We start from the raw sequence: 25,577 nt of genomic DNA, 5'->3' as shown, positions 1-25,577 counted from the left end.
GGCTAACAGGTTCAACACCCTGGTCTTAGGTTTAATTCCCAGAATGGTAAAAAGCAGAACAAGTACTGTTTCTGGGCACTCAAAATGTAGTCTAGGACTTGGACTATGTTCTTACTAGATAGAAGGATTTGGAGTGGTATATTAAAGCTCAGAATATAATGAATATCCTTTTCTCTATCTCCTAGATGCACAGGATTTCAAACAGCACATTTATTCAAAATCTAAAAATTTGGGTGTACAGGACTGCAGTGGAGGTGTAGGGCCTCCTAGGGGAGTAGGACAATGATTAATGTTGTATGCCTGTTACGTGGGTTACATATATTACCTCACTTAATTTTTACCACAACTATTAAGAGGTAGCAATTGTTATGATCCCATTTTGTAGATTAGAAGACTAAGGCACCAAAAGGGTAAATGATTAAGCTATGCCACAAGATAGAATGTGGAACCTGGAATTCAAACTCCCTCTGACTACAGTGTCTGTCTTCTTAAAACATCTGCTTTCTGTTGTCTGAAACACCAACATTGGTGGAAAGGTGAAATCACTTTAAAATGAAGATTGGATTGTATGGCTTTTACAGTCTCTCATAATCCTTAATTCTGTCAAACTTGTCAGATCTGGAATGCCTCTTCAGTATTAAGCATACACTCGTGTTTTGTCTTTTTTTATGAGCAGCATGGAGGAATGAGAAGAGCATGAACTTTGGAGTCAGATTGGAATTTTAATTCAAGCCATTACTTGTGTAGTGACATAGAGATGATTTCACTTACTCTTTCTGTAGAACAACAGCTTTAGAGTTGTGAGGATTGAATAAAATAATGTGTAAGATTTTTCTTGTTCTTGTTTGTTGCTTGTCATTTTAGTCCCTTCCCTTTTTCTCTTGGATTCTTAAGTGTGGAAGTATCTCAGGGTCCAAAATACCAAATTCTCAAAGATACCCAAGACCCATAAAATATTAAGAACCTCTGTTTTGTTCCTTAACATTCAAGGAAGATAAAATTAGGAGAAACAGACTAGCATGTTCGATTTATATTACATGGGTGGGTGCAGATAGAATTGAGTTCAGAACAAGCACTTGTAAACCCAGCTACTCAGAGATCAGGAGGATCTTGGTTTGAAGCCAGCCAAGGCAAATAGTTTGTGAGACCCTATCTCAAAAGACCCTTTACAAAAATAGGGCTGGTCGAGTGGCTCAAGGTGAAGGCACTGAGTTCAAGCCCCAGGGGGGAAAAAAATCATCTTTGGAATCTTTTTGAATAGAGTCACTAATTTCTTCCCCAGTGCTCTGGGAGAAGAGGAAGACAAACTCAGGCCAGAGTAAGAAAGAACAAACAGGGTTTATAGATGAATTATTTTGCTATATCGTAGTGGGTAATTATTGAATTAGGAGCATTAGGGTACCATTAATTGAAGAAACTTCCAAATAGATTGTGTGAATTGTCATAATTCACTAGGCAATATACAGATGACAAGTTAATCAACCTAAGTAGACAGCCCATTTTTTTAAAATTTATTTATTTATTTATTTTTTGGCAGTACTGGGGTTTGAACTTAGGACTTCATACTTATTAGGCAGGTACTCTACCACTTAAGCCACTGCCAGCCCCCCTTTATACTTTTCAAGTTTAGGATTTTTTTCAGTACTTGGGATTGAACCCAGGGCCTTACACATGCTAGGCTCTACCACTTGAGCTACACCTCCTACCCCCATTCTCTCTCTCTCTCTCTCTCTCTCTCTCTCTCTCTCTCTCTCTCTCTCTCTCTATATATATATATATATATATATGGGGTTTTTTTGTTTGTTTTGTTGTTGTTTTTGTGTGTGTGTTACTGGGGTTTAAACTCAGGGCCTTATGCTTGCTAGGTAAGCAGTCTACCACTTAAGTCACTCCACCAGCCAAAAAATTATGTTTTGCAGACACTACCTTACTATGTATCCCAGGCTAGCCTTTAACACATGATTCCTGCCTCTGTCTCCAAGGTTCTGGGATTACAGGCATGTACCACCACTCTTGGCTTAAGTTTAGAATTTAATTGGATAACTCCTATTAGAATTATGTGGTGTGGGGTGTTTCTAAATATATACGGTTCTTTGGTTTTGTTTCAGTGGTCCTGGGGATTGAACTCAGGGCCTTGCGTTTGCTGGGCTTGTGCTCTAGGATTTGAGATACATCCACAGCCCTTCTAAATGCTTACATCAAGTGAGCATTTAGAATTGTGAATTTTGTTTCCTTACTTCAAAACCTCAGATAAGATTGCATCTTTAGTATTCAAATAGCGTGGACTCTAGGTTTCTCTGTAGTTTAAAAGGAAACCAGGCCTAAATTTTTAGGTTGCCTTATTTCACCACCATTTATTGGACTTCGGAGTTTTAGGCTTTTTTTCAGAACTACATTTTTTTTTCTGGCCTATTCTGGAGTAATTTTTCCTCAGCACAACACCAATGGAGCCCTCACAAATGTTTAACCCAACCTTGACGGCAGAATCTTTTCAGATGGCCTACGAAGAAAATTCCCCAAGAGATTCAGGCTCTCATCCAGAAACCTTCATAACTTGACCCTCAACCCTCCTCCCAGGTTCCCTTCCCCTCTCCCAGAAGGTCCAGCCCAAGTGCCAGACAGAAGCAAAAAAGTCCTACAGGAGACCAGAGGTGACACTCCCTATAGGCAGAGAGTAGTCCGGACCTTGTTATCTGCAAGGAAAGAATGTCTGGCCAAGATGAGAGCTCTCCTGAGCAACAGATACTCTCCCATTTGAAGAGAAAAGCTAAGAGATGGGATTAAAGGAGTTCAGAGTGAACCATTCAATGTGCCTCCAATGCACCTGCAGTTACTGCCTGTACCATAGCTGGGATCCTTCTGAGAATGCTAGACTAGGGAGTGATTATGACAGAGTAGAATCAATTTAGACTTAAATCTTCTCTCTCTCTCTCTCTCTCTCTCTCTCTCTCTCTCTCTCTCTCTCTCTCTTCTCTCTCTCTCGGTGGGACTTGGGAGTTTGAATTTAGGCATAAATCTAAATTTATCAGTTTTCCTGCTGGTAATTTAATGAGCATATTGAAAGCTACATACCACTAATTTTGAATAACTGATGTATATGATATGACCTTGTTATCTTGTATCTTTTATTTTCACTCCCTCTATGATTAATTTATAAGGGAATTGTGTAATTTGTATATGAATGACTTTAAAATACTTTAGTTCTACATTTTGATTTGAACCAAGAAGCACCAATAGGTCTCAAATCTTTGTTTTAGAAGCCTAAAGTCTGTGAAATGAAATATAACCTGAAGGGGTGTGAGGAGAACGTGGGGTAGTCTGGTTATAGTGTAATAATTTGGGTAGGTAACTGTATTTTCTCATTTTCAAATATTCGGGTTGCCATAAAAGGAATTTTGATGTTATTTTAATTTTCAGTACCAAATAAATATGTATATAAAGGAACTTGTTAAAATTGAAAAAAACAAAAACAAAACCTCAGATAATAACAAACAAACCTTCTTGGATACAGTGACATGACTGAAAAATGAAGTATATGACCTCACCACATTCCATCAGAGAAATTTGAAAACACAATGTCTCAAGGTGTTTTTAGTATCTTGACTTTTTCCCTATAGCCAGTTATAAATTACTGCTACAGGAAAATACAGACATATAAATAATCCCCATATTCCCTCATTAATGTTTGACCTGCCTAACCATATTAAATGCTTTAGAATGAATGCCATCACTTAGTGTAATGTTTTACTGGTAGTATACTACATGCTTAGGTGTAGAACAATATGTTAGCAATGACATATATTTTCTTACATCACCTGTTTTCAGATAGGGAAAGTAGGAGTCACATAGAGCTAATAATTTGTCCAACCGCAACCTGACTCTTTCAAAATCAGATCTACTTTATTCCACAGCTGATGCTTTTACTTTTAGACTAGGTTGCTTTCCAGTTTATTAACTTTATTTATCTATTTTGGTGGCACTGGGGTTTGAACTTATGGCCTCACACTTGCTAGGCAGGCACTCTTACTGCTTGAGCCATACCTCCAGCCTTTTTTGTGATTTTTTTTTTTTTTCCTGAGATAGAGTCTCCTGAAGTATTTGCCTGGGGCTGTTCAAGCCATGATCCTCCTGATCTCTGCCTCCTGGGTAGTTAGAATTACAGGCATGAGCCATCAGCACCTGGCCCAGTTTATTAACTCTAAACTTTATTTAAAACATCTTTTTTAGCCCTTGCACTGTGAACAAGAGGTGCTGTATAAACTGCTCTTTACTAAAAACTGCTCTTTATTTTTTACTAACTGCATTTTTTTGGGGCAGGGGTCTCAGTACTGGAGTTTGAACTCAGGACCTCCCAGTTGCTAGGCAGGCACTCTTCCACTTGAGCCATTCCACCATCCCATCCCTAGTTGAAATCTTCATCAAAGATTCCTTTATCAAGCTGGTTGGCTGTGATCAGGGTTCAAGGCCAGCCCAAGACAAATAGTTCATGAGACCTTATCTCCAAAATAACCAGAGCAAAATGGACTGGAGTTGTGGCTCAAGTGGTTAGAGTGCCTGCTTTGCAAGCATGAAGCCCTGAGACCAGAGTCCCACAAAAAAAAAGAGAAGTTCTTTATCAAAGATTTGCTCATAAGTGGCAGTGGCAAAACTGATTTTTATAACTTTTCTATCTGGGATTGGTGACAAAAAGGAGATACAAATCAAGACAGGGCTGAGGATGTAGCTCAGTGGCAGAGTGCTTGTTTAACATACTCAAGGCCATAGTTTGATTCCTAGCACCAGAAAATAAATAAAAACATCAATAATAAAAGACAAGAGGGAGGCCAGATGCTGGTGCTCATGGCTGTAATCCTAGCTACTTGGGAGACTGAGATCAGGAGGCAAGCCCAGGCAAAAGAAATCCATGAAATCCCCATCTCTGGAAAAAAGCTGGGTGTAATGGCAAGCGCCTATCACCCCAGCAATGGTATGAAGCTTAAAATCGGAAGATCTCAGTCCAGGTTACCTGGGCAAAAGTGAGACACAGTCTCTAAAATACCCAGACTAAAAAGGCTTGAGGCATGGCTCAAGTTGTAGAGCACCTGCCAAGCAAGCGTGAGGCCTGGAGTTCAAACCCCAGAACTATCACAAAAAATAAATGAACAGAGAGAAGAAAGTCACCCCTACATAATTATAAGCATAATTTCTAAATATGGGGTCCACGAAGTGTTTGAGTTTCATAAACATTTTTAATAAGTTGGTATGCCTTTATTATCTTTGGAAAATTCTACCTATTTTATTTATTATTATTATTTGTGTGTGTGTTACTAGGGATTGTGTCCAGGGCCTTGTATGCTAAGCAAACACTGAACCACTGAGCTACATCCCCAGCACATATTATTTTGCACTTTTTTTTTTTTTTTTTTTGCCGCGCTGGGGTTTGAACTCAGGGCCTATACCTTGAGCCACTCCACCAGCCCTTTTTTGTGATGGACTTTTTTGAGATAGGGTCTCACGAACTGTTTGCCCAGGCTGTCTTCAAACAGTGATCCTCCTGATTTCTGCCTCCTGAGTAGCTAAGATTCTGACAGGTTATGAGCCACTGGCACCTGGCTTACTTTGTACTCTTAATACACCTGTCCTTTTGCCTCTCAGAAGACATGGCAAATTTAACCTTGATGTGTTCAAGATACTCTGTGCTTAACATTCAACTAAGAATATAGGCATTATATGATCTAAGTCCATTGTTATCTTACCATATAAAAACATCACAGGCAATTATAAAGTTGGAAATCTTATCCCAATTTGCAGACCAAGGGAATTCTAGAAGCAATTTGGACTTACTGAGTGAGTGATCTAAGTGTGTCCCAGATGTGGTGAAAAGCTTTAAGGTAAGACAGAAAGCAAAGGAAGGGAAAACCCATAATTTAGGGTAAAGGTATGAGGACTTCAAGAATCAGAATGGCAGGATCTAGCAGTTCTTACTGAATACACTGATAATGGCAGGGCTTAAATCTTGGCTCTACTACTGACATAACCTCTCTGAGCCTTAGTTTTCTTATTTGTAAAATGAGAATACAAATATCTTACATGTTTAGGCTGAGTATGAAATCAAGACAAAATATACAGTGTACTTAGCAGAGTACCTGGCCCGTGATAGTTCAGTGAAAATTACTGATAGTGCTATTATGATGTGCTTATGAAGTTTCGGGTTTTTTGTTCTCAATATATAGCCCAGGCTAGCCTTGAACTCAAGATTATTCTGCCTTAGCCAACAAGGTGTGGGCCACCTAGCCAACTCGATTCTTTTTTTCTGATTTTTGTGAATCTCTTGGTGTATGCTTCTCTTTTCAGATTTAGTTGAATCCCTTTGTTTGGGTTTCTCTGTTGGCGCTTTACCTTATCACAGATACCTGCTTAGTAATAATTGTTGATTTTGAGAAAGTCCTTAAGGGCAGCAACTTTGTCATACATGGTATTTATTTCCCTGTGCTACTTATACGTAGCATATTGCCTTGTGAGAAATAGGACTTGTTATAATTGTGGCTGAAATCAATAAATAGATCATATTCAGTCTGAGTTCTTCCTTTCTGCTGGTAGCAAGCTGATAAACAAATTTCCAGTGTGGGTTATATGAGCTTCGGCCCCTCCTACAGTATTGCTTTTACTTATTTATTTTTTAATTGTTGATACAGATGGATCTGTAATAAATATTTGGTTCTGTGATGCTCACAGTCCCAATTACAAGGTAACTTAGAATTAAAATTGAAACAAACAGCTAAACACCAGAAATGAAGCAAAATTATAAATATCTTTGCAGAACAGCAATTTCTGAAATTGTTTTTATACAGTGTAACAACAAAAGTATCAACTTCATTATTTTACAGATTTAAGTTTGATTTTGTATTTTATTAAAATGGCTACACTCTAAACAACCACATATTCCATCTGCATTTTCTTCCTACAAACATTTTTTCTTCTGCCATTTACTTATTGTATCCTGTTGTTTGTTTCATAAGAAAGAATCCATTTATTTGATTTGAAAGGTCAGTGGAATATAGTCTGAGACCAGAGGTGACTCTAACTTTATTTTAAGCTCAGAACCTGTCTTATCTGAGCCTAAATGCCTGACTCCAAGAGAAGTGCACTGCTCATTGAGAAGACTTCAGCACCTTATTTCTCAGAATTCTCAGACTCCTTAGAATTCCTGAGCTTAGGGTATTTGTTGTAGATTTCCATTATGAGTAGATTTCCAAAATAATTGGGATATTCAATGGTATTAGTCTTCTGTTAACATGTTTAAGTGATCTGAATCACCTTTGCATTCAGAAGAGGTTTCTACTTTCAGAGCATAGACAGGAAGCCTGTGGTTCAAAAGTAGTAAATAAGAGAAGATTGCTAGTGATTGTACAGCTGCTGCCTCCATAGTATACTTGTTTGGCTCAGGTTCTCTAGGAAAGCGAATTCTCAGAATTACATAGCAGAAGAGATATGTTGCCTGGATACCACACGTTCAAAATAATAAAAATGCAGTCAGAGTAAGGGGTTTTATGTCTTACAGTGAGGTAAGAGTTAGTATAAGAAGCATTCCAAATATGCCAGTTCTCTTAGACTAAAGAGCATCCTTTTTTTTTTTTTTTTTTTTTTTTTTGGCAGGCTGGGGTTTGAACCCAGGGCTTCACGGTTGCAAAGCAGATACCACACCCGTTTGAGCCACACCTTCATCCATTTTTTGCCCTGGTTATTCTGGAGATGGGATCTTGTGAACTGTTTGCCTGGGCTGGCCTGGAACCTTGATCCTCCCAATTTCAGCCTCTCAAGTAGCTAGGATTACAGGTGTGAGCCCTAACACTTAATTAATTAACATTACTTATTTCCTCAATGTCTCTTTTTCCTACCCTTTTTAGGTCTTTTTCTTTCTTTTCTTTTTTTTGTTTTTTTTTTTTTTTTGGTGGTACTGGGGTTTGAAGTCAAGTCCAAAGCAGGCACTCTACCATTTGAGCCACACCTTCAGCCCTCTGCCCTTTTCACCTTATCATCTTAGCACCAACCAGACCCCAGGGTTCAATCTCTAGCACAAAAAAACCCCCGACAACAAAAAACCTTTTACCTAAGGATAAACTCATAAGGAATTTAGAAGTAAATACATTGCTACTCGGTGAGAACACTACTGTGATAATTCAATGTAAGAATGAAAAACGAGGGAATTGGGACAAAATCCTACATTAATCTTTTCTCTGTAAGTTGATTCCCATTTTAGAGACAACACGTTCATCACCATATTCAGTAATAACTTTTCTTTCTCTAGCCTGCTTCCCTTTAATAATAATAAATACTTTACTATGGTGATTGTTGAAAGGATAACTCAGGTGTAGTATTTGTACTGTAGGTATCCTAGTAGTCAAAAACTATTAAAAAGGCAAGGTACTAAATTGGAGGCTGCATCTTTCTTTTTATTTCTCAGATACCTTCTCCCATACATCAGCTCTTTCAGTAGCTTTCCTGATAAATCCTATCTACAAGTTCTTTCCAAGACTGAGGCAGCTAAAATGTAAACAGGCACTAGCTGAACCTTTTCCTGCTGTCGCCCACTAGTTATTTTCACCATTTCTTCCCTAAATGTTAATTCACTTTCCTTCCAACTCAGAGCTAGGCTTTCTTGGAAACTGAAGCTGGGAAAATACTGAATTTCTCTCTGCTTCACCCTTTCTTGATTTTCTTTTTTCAGTACTGGGGCTTGAACTCAGGGCCTTCGCCTTGAGCCAAGCCAACAGCCATATTTTTGTGAAGGGCTTTTCGAGATAGGGTCTTGTGAACTATTTGCCTGGGCTGGCTTTGAACCTTGACTCTCCTGATCTCTGCCTTCTGAGTAGCCAGGATTACAAGTGTGAGCCACCTGCACCTGGCTCTGCTTCACCCTTTCAAGAATGAATGATTATGGCATATAGGAAATGTTGGCAGTCTCTCTAATCTTTTTGATAATTCAAGGTCTAGTCTCATCAGAAGTCCCAGGTTCATATTCTAAAATGAAAGAAATTGAGGCAGCTTCCTTATATCATTCCTTTATATATTAAGAGAAAACTGATATAATCTCCCTTCTAGCCCAGTTGGTATTTAAATTCTGGTTTCACCTGTTTTCAGAGAGAAGACTGTAATTTTATGTCAGGAGATCTTTCAACATTCCTAGGTCTCATTTTCTCTAGAAGATTTTTGTATAAGGACATTGTTAAATGACTTGTAGTAAATATGTGTTTCTTCCAAAGATATCCAGCTGGGAAGTCCTTAGAGGCATTTAATTTCAGAGAATATCCACAATTGCTCCAGTATGTATTTCTAATGTTTGTCAACAATCCTTTGAACATAAAGATAGAAAGCTTTTCACAGAATCTTGTTATACATTTTGGAATCCTTTTTCAGTTCTTATTTTAGAGTTCAATGTAAGTAGGAAGATTAGTAATAGATAAGAGTGAGAGACAATCATTCTTCTCCATCTCCCACATTTCAGGTTCTCCTGAAATTAATATCTGACCTCATGACACGTGAAGTTAAGTCAGAAAAAAAGAGACATGTTTCCTTTCTTTGGAGTTTCTTGGAAGCAGTCCAGTTCATGGTACATATACATGTAATATAAGGCTATGGGTTCTTTTTGACTCTTGAATGTTCTCAATAATCTGATAGGTTTGCAGAAATGATTACAAAATTTGCAAACAACACCCCGTTTCTTCTTGACATGGTGCTCAAAACATTGATGCAAAACATCCTAGGTGAGACATTTTAGGTGTGTTCACCTCACTTTTATCTAGCATTCACCACAGGTCTTGGTCATCAATAGCTGGATTTGGATCTCTGCTTCCCTTTACTCTGGTCTAAAGGCACAAAGAGATGCCTGTTTAGAGTTGATCACTTTATATCCTCTTGTTCATTTGGTATCATATGAAGAAAGTGCATCTGCATCTGTTCCAGGTGATGTTCACTGCTATTTAAATGGCCTCTTATCTGGTTGAGGGGATGTGTGGCTGGTGACTGAGTATCAATGACTAGAAAAGTCCTAAGATCTTGACTTCTAGAAAAGCATGGAGTCATGTCCACTGTAATTCAGACTGTTTGGAAGGTTCCACTCTGGCTGAGGATCATGCTGGGCGTGGCTTCTGCTTTGGTCAGGGTAGCATGGTGCACTTTCTTTGGTTCAAAACCTCTCAAGTCAGGCCCTAGTAGGCTGTATGGCTGGGGGGCTAGCCCTGGCTGGGGTGCTGCTTCAGTTGATAGTGTCCGCTGGCTGCGTGAGGCACTATTTGCTGTGGAACGAGTAGAGGAAGAACCAGAGCGAGAGCTCCGAGAGCCTGAGGAAGAGGAGCTAGGTTTCACCAGGCGGGCTTTTGGGGCTTCAGCATCTTCTCTGAAGAGAAAACACAGCAAAGAGAAACTTTAGTATCAGCAGGATTTTACTGGCTTCCACTATAGTTACTTCCTCCTGAGGCTTTCCAAATAATACCATCAGAAGGTAGCCCTTTAGGAAACTGAGCACTCCCTCATTTCTTGAGACTTAATGCTTGGTTTAGGCAAATATTTATTTTGTTAGGATACAACTCACCATGAGATAGTCTAGATAGCACTTGCCCTGATTTAGGGTTTGTATGTGTAAAAGCCTTTCATGTCCTGCAGGTTATACATCCTTTATTGTGTATAGCCTTTTTAAGTGGGAATGAATCAGAAGTAATGTAAAGTTGAACTCACGAGTCTCTGTTGAGGATAGTTTCCCAATAAAGTCTGGGTAAACCATACATTCTGTCCCAAGGCAGCAACTTCCTCCTAACAGAATAATCCTTTGAACAGATTGCGTGGTTCAGAGGAAACTGGGGATATTTATCATAAGCTTTTTGTGTTTTGTTTTGTTTTTTTCTTGGTGAGACTGGGGTTTGAACTCAGGCTTCATGCTCACAAAGCAGGTGCTCTAGCTGTTGAGTCACACCTCCAGTCCTAAACTGGGGATATTTATGTTGACTCGTTACTATGCAACTGGCCTTAGAAAAGCAGCTCAGTAGAAGTAGGAACTTGGGAGGCTTACCGAATTTCATTAGGTCTTTCTTCCTCATATCTTTCTTTGTCTTTCCTTCGGATTAGCAGCCACACCAAGAAGAAAATCAGTAGGGCTCCAGCCACTATGCCTGTCACTGCTCCTGCAACCATGCCGATGCTTTGTACATCTGTTTTCTCAGAAGCAGAAGCACAAGTAAAGTCAAACGTAAGATGGGAAATACATGAATTCAAAATGCGTCTGCTCTGGGCAGGATGAGGACTTCTAGGTTTTTATATGTGTCTTCTAGAGTAGCGCCCCATTACTCTCTGTGGTCTGACTGCCCTCTTTGGTACTTTTGCACTTGTAATCACTGAATCACAGACTTTACTAGCAATTAGCTCGGATTTTGTGAATAAGCCTGGGTTGGTGCAGATGATAAAATGCACGGGAGAGTTACTGTATCATGTTTGAAGATTTTGTCAACATTAATAGGATAATGTTGGGTCAATACTCTGACTCTGCTAACTTCCTTTTTTCTCAAACTTTCTCTTACACTAATGAGATAAGAAATATATAACGAGCCATGTTAGACTCTGTGTGTGTTTACCAATAGATCCTAGAACTTCAGAAGTCAAAATGTGACTTGCACATTAGTAACTCTGATTCATATGCCAAACATATTCAGTGCCTACACCAAGCCAGGCACAGTTCTAGGTACTGATGAAGACAGGTAAGGGTTTTGTTTTTAAGTTTACATTCCAGAAAGTGGGAAACATGACAAATAAATAAAAATAATTTCAGAATATATATGAATTCTTTGAAGAAAAGTAGGTGATTGATAGTTTAGAGGGAGAATAGAAGAATACCACTTACATTTGGGCAATCAGGACTCTGAGGAAGTGGCATTTGAGTTGAGATATAAATAGAAAAGACTATCTTGTGATCTAGGAATAGAACACTACAGACAGGAGGAATAGCAAGTATGAAGAATGTGAGTGGTTCTGGAGCATAATGAGCAAGGTATAGTGTAGGGAGATAAGGTGACAGACAAGAACAGACCAACTCACATAGGGCCTGCAGGCCATGGCAATGATTTCAGTATAAGAGCAATGAAGGCATCACATGGTCCAAATTACATTTGGGAAAGCATATCGTTACTGTTCTAGGGAAAGGAATTATGGAGGAGGTGGAAAGGAAGCTGTGACTCAAGTTAGCATACTTCCAGTAGTGCTGGCTAGAGATGGTGGTAGATTAGGCTAGGATGGAAGTAATTTACATAGAAGCAGGTAGATAAGTATGGCCTGTATTTTGGAAGTGTAGTCAACAGAAAATCTCTTTATTCTTATTCTGTGTTTATAAGCTAAGTGACTTCTTAACGTAAACAAAACCATTTTTTAAAGAAATTAGACTTTGAATATCTCTTATTTAAGGTCTCCAAGGACTACAGCATATTTACAATTTCAGCTAAGGAATGCTGATTTCCCCTTGCCTCAAACCTACCACACACTCTAGATGGATTGTCTATTAATAGAAATTAGATTGCTTTGAATTTTTCACAATTGAAAATAATACATAATTTCCATATGTATTTGCACACTTTTGGAATATCTCAGAAGAACAAAAACACAGAAATATTGCTGAATAAAATGAATGCACTTTTCCATCAAACATAAAATGGGTCTCTAATTGTGCTATACTTCTATAAAAATACTATAAAACAATAAGAATGAACATATTGTAGCTATAAGCAACAATAATGAATTTCGAAAACAATGTGGAGCTGGCTGAGTGGCTCAAGTGGTAGATTACTTGCCTAGCAAGCAAGAGGACCTAAGTTCAAACCCTCAAACCCAAGTACCACCAAAAACCAAATAAACAAAAAACAATGTGGAGTGGGAAAAGCTAGATACAAATTAATGATTCCATTTATGTAATAAGTTCTAAAACAGGGAAAGTAATCTGTAAATTAGAAATGTGAGTAATGGAGGGGTGGTGAGAGGTACTGACAGGTTCTTAATCATAGTGCTGGTAAGTGAATAATAGATACTCACTTTTGAAAATCTACCAGAATGTACATTTAGGATTTATGTACTCTTCTCTGTGCAATTTTACCTCACTATATTTACTTCCCCAAATCTATAGATGACACTAAAAGGTGCTATCAGTTTATACTCTGGTTAAAAATGTAAAAGCTCCTGCTTTCTCATATCCTTTGTATAATTTGTACTACACTTTTTACATTTTTTAAATTTTTTTGGTCCTCTTTTTCATTGACATAAAAGGCAGTTCACAGTACGTATTTCTGTGAAGTGCTCATTAAATTTGTAGGAAAAATTATGTAAAACCTGGAAATGGACAAAAGAAGTACAGTGCTAGATAATTTACAATTCTTCAAGGGCAGCTTATAGACCTCTGTCCAAAAAAGATGGAAATGATTACCGTCCAGTTAGATAGGTGACCCCAGAAATTATAGTCTGTGATTTTATAGAATATTAACCAGTTTGATGCCTGACCTAGCAATCTTTACATCTCATGTGTTACATTTTCTCTATCTCTAACTTCTCAAATGCTCTTTGGACCAAATTTAGTATCTTACTAGCTCCCTCATCAAGCAATGAAGTTTTGCTTGTAACACTGGAGATTGAACCTAGGACCTCACAAGTGCTAGACAAGTACTCTACCATGAAACTACATCTCCTGCCCAAGTAATGAATGAAATGAAATCTTTAGTTTGTCAGAATTAAAAGTTTACCATTTTAGCCAGGCACCAGTGACTCAGGCCTGTAATCCTAGCTATTCAGGAGGCAGAGATCAGGAGGATCGTGGTTCAAAGCCAGCCTGGGCAAATAGTTTGTGAGACCCTATCTTGAAAAAACTCATCACAAAAAAGAGGTAGTAGAGTGGCTCAAGCTGTAGCCATTTTGAAAATTATACTTCAACGACATTCTGTGCCATATTGGTTTAGACATTTTCTCACTGATTTGAGGGTTTTTTTCCCTAGTTGAAAGTGTTCTTTATTGTATATTTGATACTTACCTTGTTAGACTTTGCACTCTGGCAGTTGCCTAAAATATGTCCACAAATAATTTGCTATTTCTTCCTTCAAGGGATAGAGTTGCCTGGCAAATTGGTATACACGAGTAATCCCAGTATTGGGAAAGTTGAGACAGAAGTATAATGGGTTTGAGGTTAGCCTGGTTTATATAGCAAGTCTTTGTTAAAAAACTAAAAAAGGCAGCCTGTCATTCCTCCCCCCTGGCAGTACTGGGGTTTGAACTCAGGGCCTTGTGCTTGCTAGGCAGGTGCTTTACCACTTGAGCCATTCGTTCATTTATTCCAACTTCCTTTTGAATGTGGACTGCACTTGGTGACTTCCCTTTTTTTTTTGCGGTATGTACTCAGTCTTATCTTGTACTTACTAGGCAAGCATTCTACCAATTGAGCCACACCCCCAGCCCTTTTTGCTTTATTTATTTTATAGGTAGGTCTTGAGTTTTTGCCCAGGACTGGCCTAGACCTCCTACCCATGCATCCCAAGTAGTTGAAATTATAGATGCCTGCCACCACTGCCGGGATCATTTGTTCAGATGAGGTCTCACTAATTTTTTTGCCTGAGGGGGCCTCAAACTGAGATTCTTCCAGTCTCTACTCCTGAGTAGCTGGGAATAGAGGTGAGAGTCTCTATACAGGGCTTCCTTCTTTCCTTCTTTCCTCCCTTCCTTTTTTGAGAGAGTGTCTCACTTTGTAGCCCAGGCTGACTTTTAACTACCACGCCCAGTTTAGTACTCACTTCTTTTCTTTTTTTTTTAGCAGTATTGGGGTTTTGAACTCAGAGCCTCATACTTGCTAGGCAGGCACTCTACTACTTGAGCCACTCCAACAGCCCTTTTTGTATTGGGTATTTTCGAGATAAGGTCTTGTGAACTATTTGCCTGGGCTGGCTTAGAACCGTGATCCTCCTGATCTTCCAGTTAGCTAGGATTACAGGTGTGAGCCACCAGCGTCTGACAGTGACTCACCTCTACTGAATAGAATACAGAAGAAGGGATGGTACACCATATGGAGACTTCAGTCATGCAAAAGCCAGGGAGTACTTAGCTCTCGAGGCACTTTTTTTTATTTTTCTTTGAAGCAGGCACAGTCTTTCTTAGATCATTGTCTGTGTGGAAGGCCATCAGTAAGTGAAGAGCCTGGTGTACAGGCCCATGTGTGCAGAAATGAGGCCTCTGGCTGACAGCCATGTGAAGGAGTCATTTTAGAGACCGCTCCTCCAGCACCATTCAAACCTTGCAGTGGCTGCAGCACTTGGCATCTTGCACAACCTCTCTTGAGGAGATAGTGAGCAGACTTTCCAGCTAAACTGCTTCTGAATGTCTTACCACAGAAACTGAGACATAAGTTTGTAGCTACTAAATTTTGGGGGGATTTGTTACACAGAAATATATAATAGTACTCATCTTGTTTTTGTTTTTCAGTGGGTTTTTAAAATTTTTTTTTGGTTTGTGTTTTTGATGGCACTGGGAGTTAAATCAGGGCCTCCTGCTTCCTAAACAGGTGCTCTACCACTTGAGCCACTCTGCCAACCCTTGTTTATGTTTAAAACATGGTTTATACAGCCTTTTTAATAAATGCTATCTGATAACATGAGTTGAGGACATGGGATTTGGCTCAAAATTCTGAAGTTATAAGTTGATAATAGGAAAATAATAGCAATAGTAACTAGTGTTATTGAGCACCCATTATGTGTCAAGCCTACATGGTTGCCAGCTCAAGAAATACTTGACCTTAACCTTACATTTACTCATCATTAAAATGTCTTACTTTGAAACACAATGCAAAAATAAAATTTTTAAAATGACAAAAAAAAAAATCCTTTGGAGGACTAGAGTTGTAGCTAAGTGGTAGAGTGCCTGCTTAGCATACTTGAGGTCCTGGGTTAAATCTCCAGCACTACAAAAAAGAAAAGAAAGCAAAACAACAACAACAAAAAACCCTTCATATACTTACACTGTACAGTCACTCGCACCACACAGCTTTCCTTGCCAGCCTCGTTGCCTGCTGTGCACTGGTAGAGCCCAGAGGAGGACATGGTAAGATTCTGCAGCAGGACTCGCCCAGGATTGTTATAGTCTACATAAGCAGAAAGGATGCTGTAAATTTCCTTAGTGACAGCATCTGTATTTATTGTTTACTGTGGAGCATCACTAACCTAAGATTCTTCAATACAGTTTGATAAGGATGAAATAATAGACCCCTTTTTGAAACATGATAATTATTTACTTTTTATTTATTTACTTTTTTTGTGGTTCTGGGATTTGAATTCAGGGCCTACACCTTGAGCCATTCCATCAGTCCTTTTTTATGTAGCATATTTCAAGATAGGGTCTTGCAAACAATTTGCCTGGGTGGGTTTTGAACCTGGGTTCTCCTGATCTCTGCCTCCTGAGTAGCTAGCATTACAGGCATGAGCCACCAGCACCCAGCTAAATATTCTTTTAAATTGTAGTACATCCTTACCAGATGCCAGTGGCTCACACCTGTAATCCTAGCTACTCAGAAGGCAGAGATCAGGAGGATGGTGGTTCAAAGCCAGCCTGGGCAAATAGTTTGTGAGACCCCATCTCGAAAAAAAGAAACATCACAAAAGGGGCTGATGGAGTGGCTCAGGGTATAGGCCCTAAGTTCAAACCTCAGTGACCACAATAAATAAATAAATTGTACTACATCCTCAAAAGTGACAAAAGGTTATGAATATCCAAGGGATACTAAACAAGATGATTAGAATAGAGTGGATTTATGTGGTACATTTCTTCCTAATTGTTTTGTGTTTTTTTTTTTTTTTTTTACTTGTCATTTGAAGAAAGATTTTCTGTCTTACTTTATGGTTAAAAACAAAATGGAAGTTGAGGAGGTTCAGCAGTATACTCAAGGTCATATAGTGAGGTGCTGACAAAGGAGATTTAGAATTCATGGATACAGGACTATCTTGTTAGCCCAGCAGACTGGTAAGGTGACTTACCAATCCTAGATTTGGGAGGCAAATGTTCATCCTCCCCCTCTTTCTCCCGGATTCGCTGCCAGTAATACACAATGGGCTTTGTGCCTGAGGATGACTCACACTGCAGAGTCAGATCACTTCCTTCTGTCAGCTCTCCTTCCAGTTCACACTTGGGTTTGGATGGTCTCACTGGCCACATAGAAAAAAAAAAAAAAAAGTACAATTCCAAGGTTCTCCAAACACCAGAGTCAATGTCAGTGCAAAAGCTATGTTTCTTGAGTTGTTTCTCCAGCCATATGTATGGTCAATTTATGAGCCAGGATTTAATTAGCCATCCTTTATATTAGCCCCAGAAGGCACCCCACCCTATCCTCTATCCTCCACACACACACTTCTAGCTGCTACCAATGGGGGTGGTGTGATTTTTCAAGGGCTGCTTCAAAACTCCCACATCACTTCTTAAAAGGGAAACACTGTTATTTATTAGGAATTTTAGGAAAGTTAAGTGTGATTTCACTGATACTGAAACAGGAATTGATCATTAATTAAGTAACTAAGGGCAGAGTGCTGGCTTGTGGCTCACGCCTATAATTCTAGCTACTCAGGAGGCAGAGAACAGGAGGATCGTGGTTTGAAGCCAACCTCGGCAAATAGTTCACAAGACCCTATATCAAAAATACCTAACACAAAAAAATGGGCTGGTGGCATGGCTCAAGGTGTAGGCCCTGAGTTCAAGCCCTGGTCCTGCAAAAATAAATAAATAAATAAAGTAATTAAGTATAAATCAGTGGTCCTTGGTGTCATAAGGCAGAAATGAATCATCTCTGAGAGATTTAAGTTACATGTAAGGGACCTGCTATATAGCTCAGTGGTAGAGCACCTGCTTACCATGTTTAAGGCTTTGGGTTAGATCCCTCCCACCAAAAAAAGAAAAAGTTAAATTTGGGTAAGTGCTCTACCACTCAGCTATATTCCCCCTATAGTTAATTAGAAGGAAACCATTCAAATATTAGAGGGCATTTAAATTTTATGATGAGCTACCATGGAAAATTATAATTATCTTTTTTCATTATGGCTAAAACACAGAACATAAATGCTTTGCAGGGAACTGCACTAGGTGACCTCTAAATGTATCATAATACAAGTACTGAACATGAACTTTTGTACCACCATGATGCATTTGACTATTCTTCACAGATACTTTAAAGTGGAGGGATTTAAGCTGAACATGGTATGCATGCCTGAAGGAGTACTAGGTTGAAGCAGGAAGATCATGAGTTCAAGGGCAGCCTGGACTAAATACCAAGTTTGAGTCAGCCTGGACTATATAAGTGAGACTCTGTTTTAAAAAACGAGAAAAGCATGATGTAGGCATTTACCTTGATGCCCTACCTTACCTAAGACTTTTAAGATGACATAGTTCCACACATAGCGTCCTGAATTCTTCACCTTACAGGTGTACTGGCCCTCATCACTGGGCTTCAGAGGCTCAATCTGCAGGGAGGCATCTCCTGCCAGGAAATTGGAAGCAAAGGCTACCCGGCCATTCTGTTCCTCAGTCAAATTATTGTAGACATGACGACTAGAGTAAGTAATCACCTGTGGAAAAGACCAAGATAAAGTCAAGCAGTGATTGACCTTAGTGATTCTAAGGTCCAAGAGATCCCTGATCTAAATTAAAATACATTTGCTTAGGCCATCTCCTTCCAAAAGTAATACCTTTTATCTGTGTAGCATTTAATTATCAAGTGCTATTATTTCATTAAATGCTCAGAACCACTCCATTTTAGGAATCTGAGTTACGTACTGGAGGTCACACGTTTAAATTAAGGAAAGGAAGAAAACTTGCAAGCTATACGTACATTAAGCTTAGAATATTTCTGGAAGGGTGCACAACACACGGTGCTGAGTTGAGTCTGAGACTTGAGGGAAGGGAGGATAAGAATGCAAAGGAGAGTTGCCTTTCCCCTGTATACCTTTTTCTGTGTTTTGTGTTTCTACCACTTGCATGTGATCTCTTCAAAGTACTACATTCCTTATGCGAGGTGTTTTGTTTTTTTTTATGACATCTAGTTTATTTCTCACCACAATTTTTCCAAACAGTTATTTTTTCCCCTGAATATTTAAGTGTCCCCATTTCACAGAAAGGTGGCAGAACTAGGATTTGAACATAGGTCTTATAAAGCCATCTAGTTTGTTGTTCCTATATACCACAGTTACCTCTTTTCTTCCAGAAAATTTAGAAATGGGGGAAAAAAATGAAATTGAAAAAATCAACTTGTTTTGTTCTTACAGAAGTTGAGCATCCAGGTGAAGGGACTGGAGAAGTGAATATGTAAAATTCTGGTCCAATCTAATACTGAGGGTTCTATTTGTTTGGCTTTCCCTCCTTGTTGGCTTTGCTGCAGATTGGTAAGAATAAGTTAGATGGGGAAAACTATGTTTCTTCCTTCCATTTAATACACATTTCTTTGTTTTCCCAATTAGGGATACCAAAGCTTAAATTTTCCCAACAGAAAAAATAATCTTGATTTTTAGTGATTTTTTTTTTTGTCTGCCTGCATCACAGCACTTAACTTCTCCCTGGGTTCTCTTTGTCAGTCACTGTGTTAATAAGAAAACAGTGCTGATCTAGTCTACCAAAAGTTCAGTCCTACAACTTCAGCTTTGTTCTCCCTGCCACTGAGAGTAATATTCTTAAATTCATTTGATGTAAACATCAGCAAATATAGAATATGAGTGTTTCCCATCAGATCTAGAGGAGCCATTTAGATGAGTAAAACCCCTTTCTTGTCTTTATTTTTTGGCAGTACTGAGGTTTGAATTCAAGGCTTTGCATTTATTAGACAGCACTCTAACTTGAGCCATACCCCATCCCTTGTCTTTAGTAATCATAATGGAAGGGCTGGGTTGGGCCCAGGTAGCTCACTCCTGTAATCCTGGCTGAGATGAGGAAGATCCCATTTCCAAAATAACAACAGCAAAATAGACTGGAGTTATGGCTCAAACAGTAGAATGCCTGCTTTACAAGCATGAAGCTCTTGAGTTCAAACCTCAGTCCCACCAAAAAAAAAGGAAGGACCGGAGGTATAGCTTGGTGGTAGAACACTTGGCACTGAGTTCAGTGAGCCCCTAGTATCACCAAAAAAAAAAAAAAAAGTACTTATAATTAGGTGGAATTAATAAAGAAGTACAAACAGAAAGAAAAGGAATAATTTGCTTGAAATATCATCAGGAAGAGTGTCCTAGAAAAATTGGTGGTAATTGAGTCAGGCTTTGAAAGATGAAAAGACTAAGAGATGAGAATCAGGAAGAAGAGGGCTGGAGGAGCATTGCAGATACATATAATGGCACTAAGACAGGCTTGCAAGCACATGGGAGGCTCCTGAGCACATTTCTGGCTGCAACTATTCCAAATTGTTTTATTCTAACCCTTTAACCCATCCTCAATCACATGATGCTCTATGGCTTATCATATGCTTTCCTGAAAAGAAGCAAAGTCATCCAAGAAAATGTCCATCAGTTATTCTCCATCACATCAAGCTCTTCAGTAGCATTGTTCACTTTGCCCTTACCAGTCTGTCTGAGAAAAATGTTTTCTCCTCTGTATATTCTTTTTCCTAAGCAAATACATACTGGGCTTCTGTATCAGGTACTGGGCCTAACACTGAAAAAACAAACAGGCTAAGACCAGTTCCTACACTGAAGATCCAGCTCAAACTCTTGTGAGAGGGAATGGGGGAGAAAATAGTAAGAGAATATTGAACACTGTAATTGATAATATACTCAAAACATTTCCATTCAATACTGCCTTCTCATCTTTTTTTTTTTTTTGCTTTTATATACTTACATACTACTCATATACTATCCTCAATCTATCTTTTTGAGGTTTTTTTTTTTTTAATTAGGATATATTCATTGTACAGGGTTGGGGGGAATTCAATGTGACAATTCCAAATAGGCTTATATTGTACTTTGGTTAGATCACCCCCTCCATCTACTGCCCTCTCATCCTAAATACCACCATTATTACCACTCTCATACCCTTGTCTCTGAGCTCCAAGATTTTTTTTGTTTTGTTTTCTTATTTGTTTGTTTATTTTGAGACAGGAGCTCACTGTGTTGCCCAAACTGACCTTGAACCCCTGGCTAAAGCCACAATGTTGCCTCAGCCTCCTGAGTAGCTGGGTCTACAAGTGCATACTACCATACCCAGCATGAGCTCCAATTTTGTATTTCCCACTACCTGGCTGCTGTATGTTTCTGTCCTCTCTAATCTACCCTACACAATGCTGTCAAGTTAATCTTGTTAACTTATTAATGTCAAATGCACATTAGCTATTCCTCAGCTCAAAACCGTAATGATTCCCCACTACCTCTGAATGATGACCAGATTCAGTCTAGGGCTCTCAAATGACCTCCATGTGAGCACTCTCTTTCTTAAACTCCCTTTTTTCCATCTCATCACTTAAAGAAGCTCTGCTCATTGTTTTAGTCTCAAAAGGAATGTTGCATTCTCATAAAACCTGTCCTGACATGATACTCAGAAAGACAGAGAAGGGTCTCTTCTTGCTCTTATCCATATTTATACCTTTTTTTTTTTCTGAACTGAGGTTTGAACCCAGAGCTTTGTACATGCTTAATTAAGCACAAACTACCATAGAGCTAGACTTCTACCCCTGGATATGATGAGCTATGGAGCATCTGTTGTTGTTGTTGTTTTTCTTTTTGCTGTACTGGTGTTTGAACTCAGGGCCTACACCTTGAGCCATCCACCAGCCCTTTTTTGTGAAGGGTTTTTTTTTTTTTTTTAGGTAAAGTCTTAGGAACTGTTTGCCTGGGGTTGAAATACAATCCTCCTCATCTCTGCCTCCTAAATTGCTAGAATTACAGGTGACAGCCACCATTACCTGGCTAGAGCATCTGTTTTATTTGAAGAGAAATTATGAAAGATTTTGTAATTGTCCAGAGGACGCTTTGGGTTTATCTGATTTTTTGTTTTGGTTGGGGGGTTTTGTGTGTGTGGTTGTTTTTTGTTTTGCTTTTGTTTTTGTTTTTGCAGTGCTGGGGATCCACCCCAGTACCTTGCACATGCTAGACAAATACTCTACCATTGAACTACATTCCCCAGCGTATTTGTTGTTTTTGTCTCTGGCTAGGCTGTTTTACAACTCTTCATCCAATAAGCATTTATTAAAAACACACTCTGTCCCTGGCACTATGCTATGATAACAATTCAGAAAATGAGTATTATAAATGTTAATAAATAACTTTCTTAAAAAGAGGTAAAACTTTCATAAAAATACAAATTGAAGCTGGGCACCTGTGGCTCATGCCTATAATTCTAGATACTCAGGAGGCAGAGATCAGGAGGATCAAGGTTCAAAGCCTGCCTGGGCAAATAGTTTGCTAGATCATATCTCAAAAAAACACATCACAAAAAAGGGCTGGTGGAGTGGCTCAAGGTGTAGACCCTGAGTTCAAGCCCCAGTACACCAACAAACAAACAAACAAACAAGTTGGACATGTGTCAAGGATTTTACTTTGCTCATTAATTAATAATAGAACTAATTAAAAAAGAAGAAAAAAGCAACAAAAAGAACTAATAAGATGTTTCAGCCAGTTCAAATGAGAATTGGTACTAAAAGTGATTTATATCCTCCTTTGAACAAAATTTATTTGCATTTCTATGAACACCAATGAATTGCATTTCCCATTTGACTACCGCATTTTCTCCTATAATATATTTCAGTGGCTATGCTAATGAAATAGATTAAAGATGCCATGATCTGAAGTGGGAGGATTTTTCAGTGTCCTGTTTCTATGTGAAATGACTGAACAGAAAATAATTGCCAATACATTTTGACACTGTTAAATGTGATAAAAACAAAAAGGTTGGAGACAGATCCCGGTGGCTTATGCCTATAATTCTAGCTAGGTTTGGGAGGTTGAGAGAAGGAGGATCAACTTTCAAGGCCACCTGGGCAGACAGTTTGTGAGACCGTCACCTCCAAAATAACCTTAGCAAAATGGCCTGGAGGCATGGGTCAAGAAGTAGAGTGCCTGCTTTGCAACCGGGAAGCCCTGAGTTTAAATTCCCCTCCCACTAAAAGTTTGGTGAATTTGTAAGGTTTTCTCTCCTATACTTTAAACAGGGGAGCTATACACTGTATCAGTGAAAACCTAACTATTAACACAGATAAAACTTGGAAGAGATTACTGATTAGCACTGCTAAGTCACCAATGTCTTCAAAATGATTAGAATGTTTCCTTGGGTGGTCTTTTTTTTCCCTCACAGGTAATATAGATCATGTGTAAAATTGATTCGAACAGCTGATAGTGGTAAAACTAGTCATTTTTAGCACTAAATCCTTTTTAGCAGGGTGACACACTTGTAATCCTAGCACTTGGGAGGCAGAGGCAGGAGGATCAGGAGACAGCAAGTTTCAGTCCAGCTTGGGCTATGTAGTGAGACCCTGCCTCAAAAAACAACTTTTTTTCTTTGATGAATGAGATTGCAAAAAGAAAGACCCTTTAAATTGCACTGGATTTCATGTGTACCCTTTCTTCATTCAGAGTCTGTTGTTGTCCTTAATTCTTGGTGTAGAAATTGCAATTTTTAATTCTCCTTTTTTTTTTTGGCAGGACCAGGATTTGAACTCACAGCCACAGGATTTGAACTCACAGCCACATACTTGTAAGGCGTTCTACCTCTTGAGCCACTCAGTCCTCAGCCCTTAGTTTTTTCTTAATACAATAATAGGTATACTGAACTTGCTATTAAATCCACAGGAAAAAATAAAAGGACAATGATTTGTATTGCTGTAGATAAGAAACATGAAAATCACCATTAGCTAACTACAAGTGAATTTCCATGCCTGTAGAAATTAATGCAAGGGCCAGGGGCCAGTGGCTCACTCCTATAATCCTAGCTACTCAGGAAGCAGAGATTTGGAGAGACCTATCTCAACACCATCAAAAAGGTCTGGTGGAGTGGCTCAAGGTATAGGCCCTGAGTTCAAACCCCAGTACTAAAAAAAAAAAAAAATTAATGCAAGGAAAATTAGACCCCAACTCATCTCCAGAAAATCTGGACTCAACACCTTTTAGATTGTACAAAGTAAAGGCCCTTCTCCAAGATGTGTTTCAGCTTAAATTTGAATCCAAGATTTCTGAAGATAAATCTCTTTTTTCCCTTCCTCCTGTCCCCTCTCTCCAAAGCATTCAGCTTTCTTTGCCCTCTTCTCTACCCCAGCAACTTGCAACTTTTATTAAAAAGAATGCAGAAACTCAAGATAAAATGTCTGCATTGATGTTTTGACTAAAGGCTGAATTTTTACTAAAATAATGCATTTACTATACTTTTTGGAATATTCCTTAGTATGAAAACGATATTTAGAGGGCATTTTCCAGTGATGTATGAGAAATGCAGTAGATTCTGGACCACATCTTACCTTTGACCCCTGCCTTCACATCTCTGAATCAACTAGTTTTCAAACCTGACATTCCCCCTCCTCCTTCTCTTCTTCTTTTCCTTCTCCTCTTGCTATGTAGCTCAGGCTGGCCTTGAACCCTTGAGCCTCCTGACTTAGCCTCTTTTTTTTTTTTCCCAATACTGGGGCTTGAACTCAAGGCCTAAACCTTGAGCCACTCCACCAGTCCTTTTTTTTTTTTTGCAGTCCTGGAGCTTGAACTCAGGACCTTCACCTTGAGTCACTCTGCCAGCCCTATTTTTTGTGTGTGAAGGGTTTTTCGAGATAGGTTCTCATTAACTATTTGCCAAGCTGGCTTCAAACCCCGATCCTCCTGATCTTTGCCTCCTAAGTAGCTTTGATTACAAGTGTGAGCCACCAGGCCCAGCTGAGATTATTCAGTTGTAAAACAATCTTATAATATAATTAAATAAGCCTTACTTAATATGATATATCACACAGACTTCTGACATGGGTAGGGGCACAGTTACAGCCTCGCAGTTTAGCTTAGTTTTTGTTTTCAGATGCACTTTGAATTCTGAATGCTTGATTGTTTCTTTGTTTTATTTTGCTTTTAATTCTAGGTAAGTCACTGCTAAGACTAAACTGTTCATCAGGTATGACAGGAGAAGAATGAACGTCTATTTAATCCTTTGTTTATTTGTTTATTTAGAACTTTCCAATACACTGTATAAGTCACAGAAACTTTTTTCTTTTTTTTGGCAGCACTGGGGTTTGAACTCTGGACCTCACACTTGCTAGGCAGATACTCTACCACTTGAGCCACTCCCTCAGCCCTAATCCTTTTGAAGACAAGCAGAAAACTTAAATATAGGAATTACAAACATGAGGTTGTTTGTTTAATTTGGACAGATGGATAAGCTCAACTTTCTGACAGTTGCTCTGCCATGCTATGGCCTAAGTAGCAATTGTAAAACTGCTTTAAGTACAGATGGATGAAGGCTTCTCTTTTTAAGATCAGGAGTTTTCTTGCTCAAAGCCAGTAGGAAGGGGGAAAGAAAGATGTGTGAGAGAATAGGTGTGGGGATTAGAAAATCTAAATTCTGATTTCTCAGTTCTGAAAAATGGTGGAGAAAGATCCATTGTGTGT

At 38.9% G+C, this 25,577-nt stretch overlaps 1 protein-coding gene and 1 non-coding gene across 6 annotated transcripts in view; one reads left to right on the top strand and one right to left on the bottom strand.

The window, feature by feature from the left end:
• Positions 1-6,867: 6,867 nt before the first annotated feature.
• The window catches only part of LOC109697753 (CXADR like cell adhesion molecule), a 102,143-nt gene continuing 83,433 nt past the window's right edge, over positions 6,868-25,577 (bottom strand). For 3 of the 5 annotated variants that reach the window (XM_074066509.1, XM_074066510.1, XM_020181590.2), the window contains 5 exons: positions 18,392-18,593; positions 17,016-17,183; positions 16,004-16,126; positions 11,045-11,183; positions 6,868-10,375 (listed from right to left, as the gene is read on the bottom strand). In XM_074066509.1, the coding sequence (XP_073922610.1) occupies positions 10,075-10,375; positions 11,045-11,183; positions 16,004-16,126; positions 17,016-17,183; positions 18,392-18,593 (933 nt within the window). In that variant the 3' untranslated portion in view covers positions 6,868-10,074. The remainder of the gene's footprint in view (positions 10,376-11,044; positions 11,184-16,003; positions 16,127-17,015; positions 17,184-18,391; positions 18,594-25,577) is intronic. The other 2 variants (XM_074066512.1, XM_074066513.1) reach the window with 2 other exon arrangements.
• LOC141421123 (small nucleolar RNA SNORA29) lies at positions 22,704-22,842 on the top strand. Its single transcript, XR_012445797.1, has one exon. It is a non-coding gene; the product is annotated as a small nucleolar RNA SNORA29 (small nucleolar RNA).

This window comes from Castor canadensis, chromosome 2 (assembly GCF_047511655.1).
Source record: "Castor canadensis chromosome 2, mCasCan1.hap1v2, whole genome shotgun sequence".
In the NCBI taxonomy this organism is placed as follows: Eukaryota; Metazoa; Chordata; class Mammalia; order Rodentia; family Castoridae; genus Castor; species Castor canadensis.
This window is presented reverse-complemented; position numbering and strand designations above follow the sequence as displayed.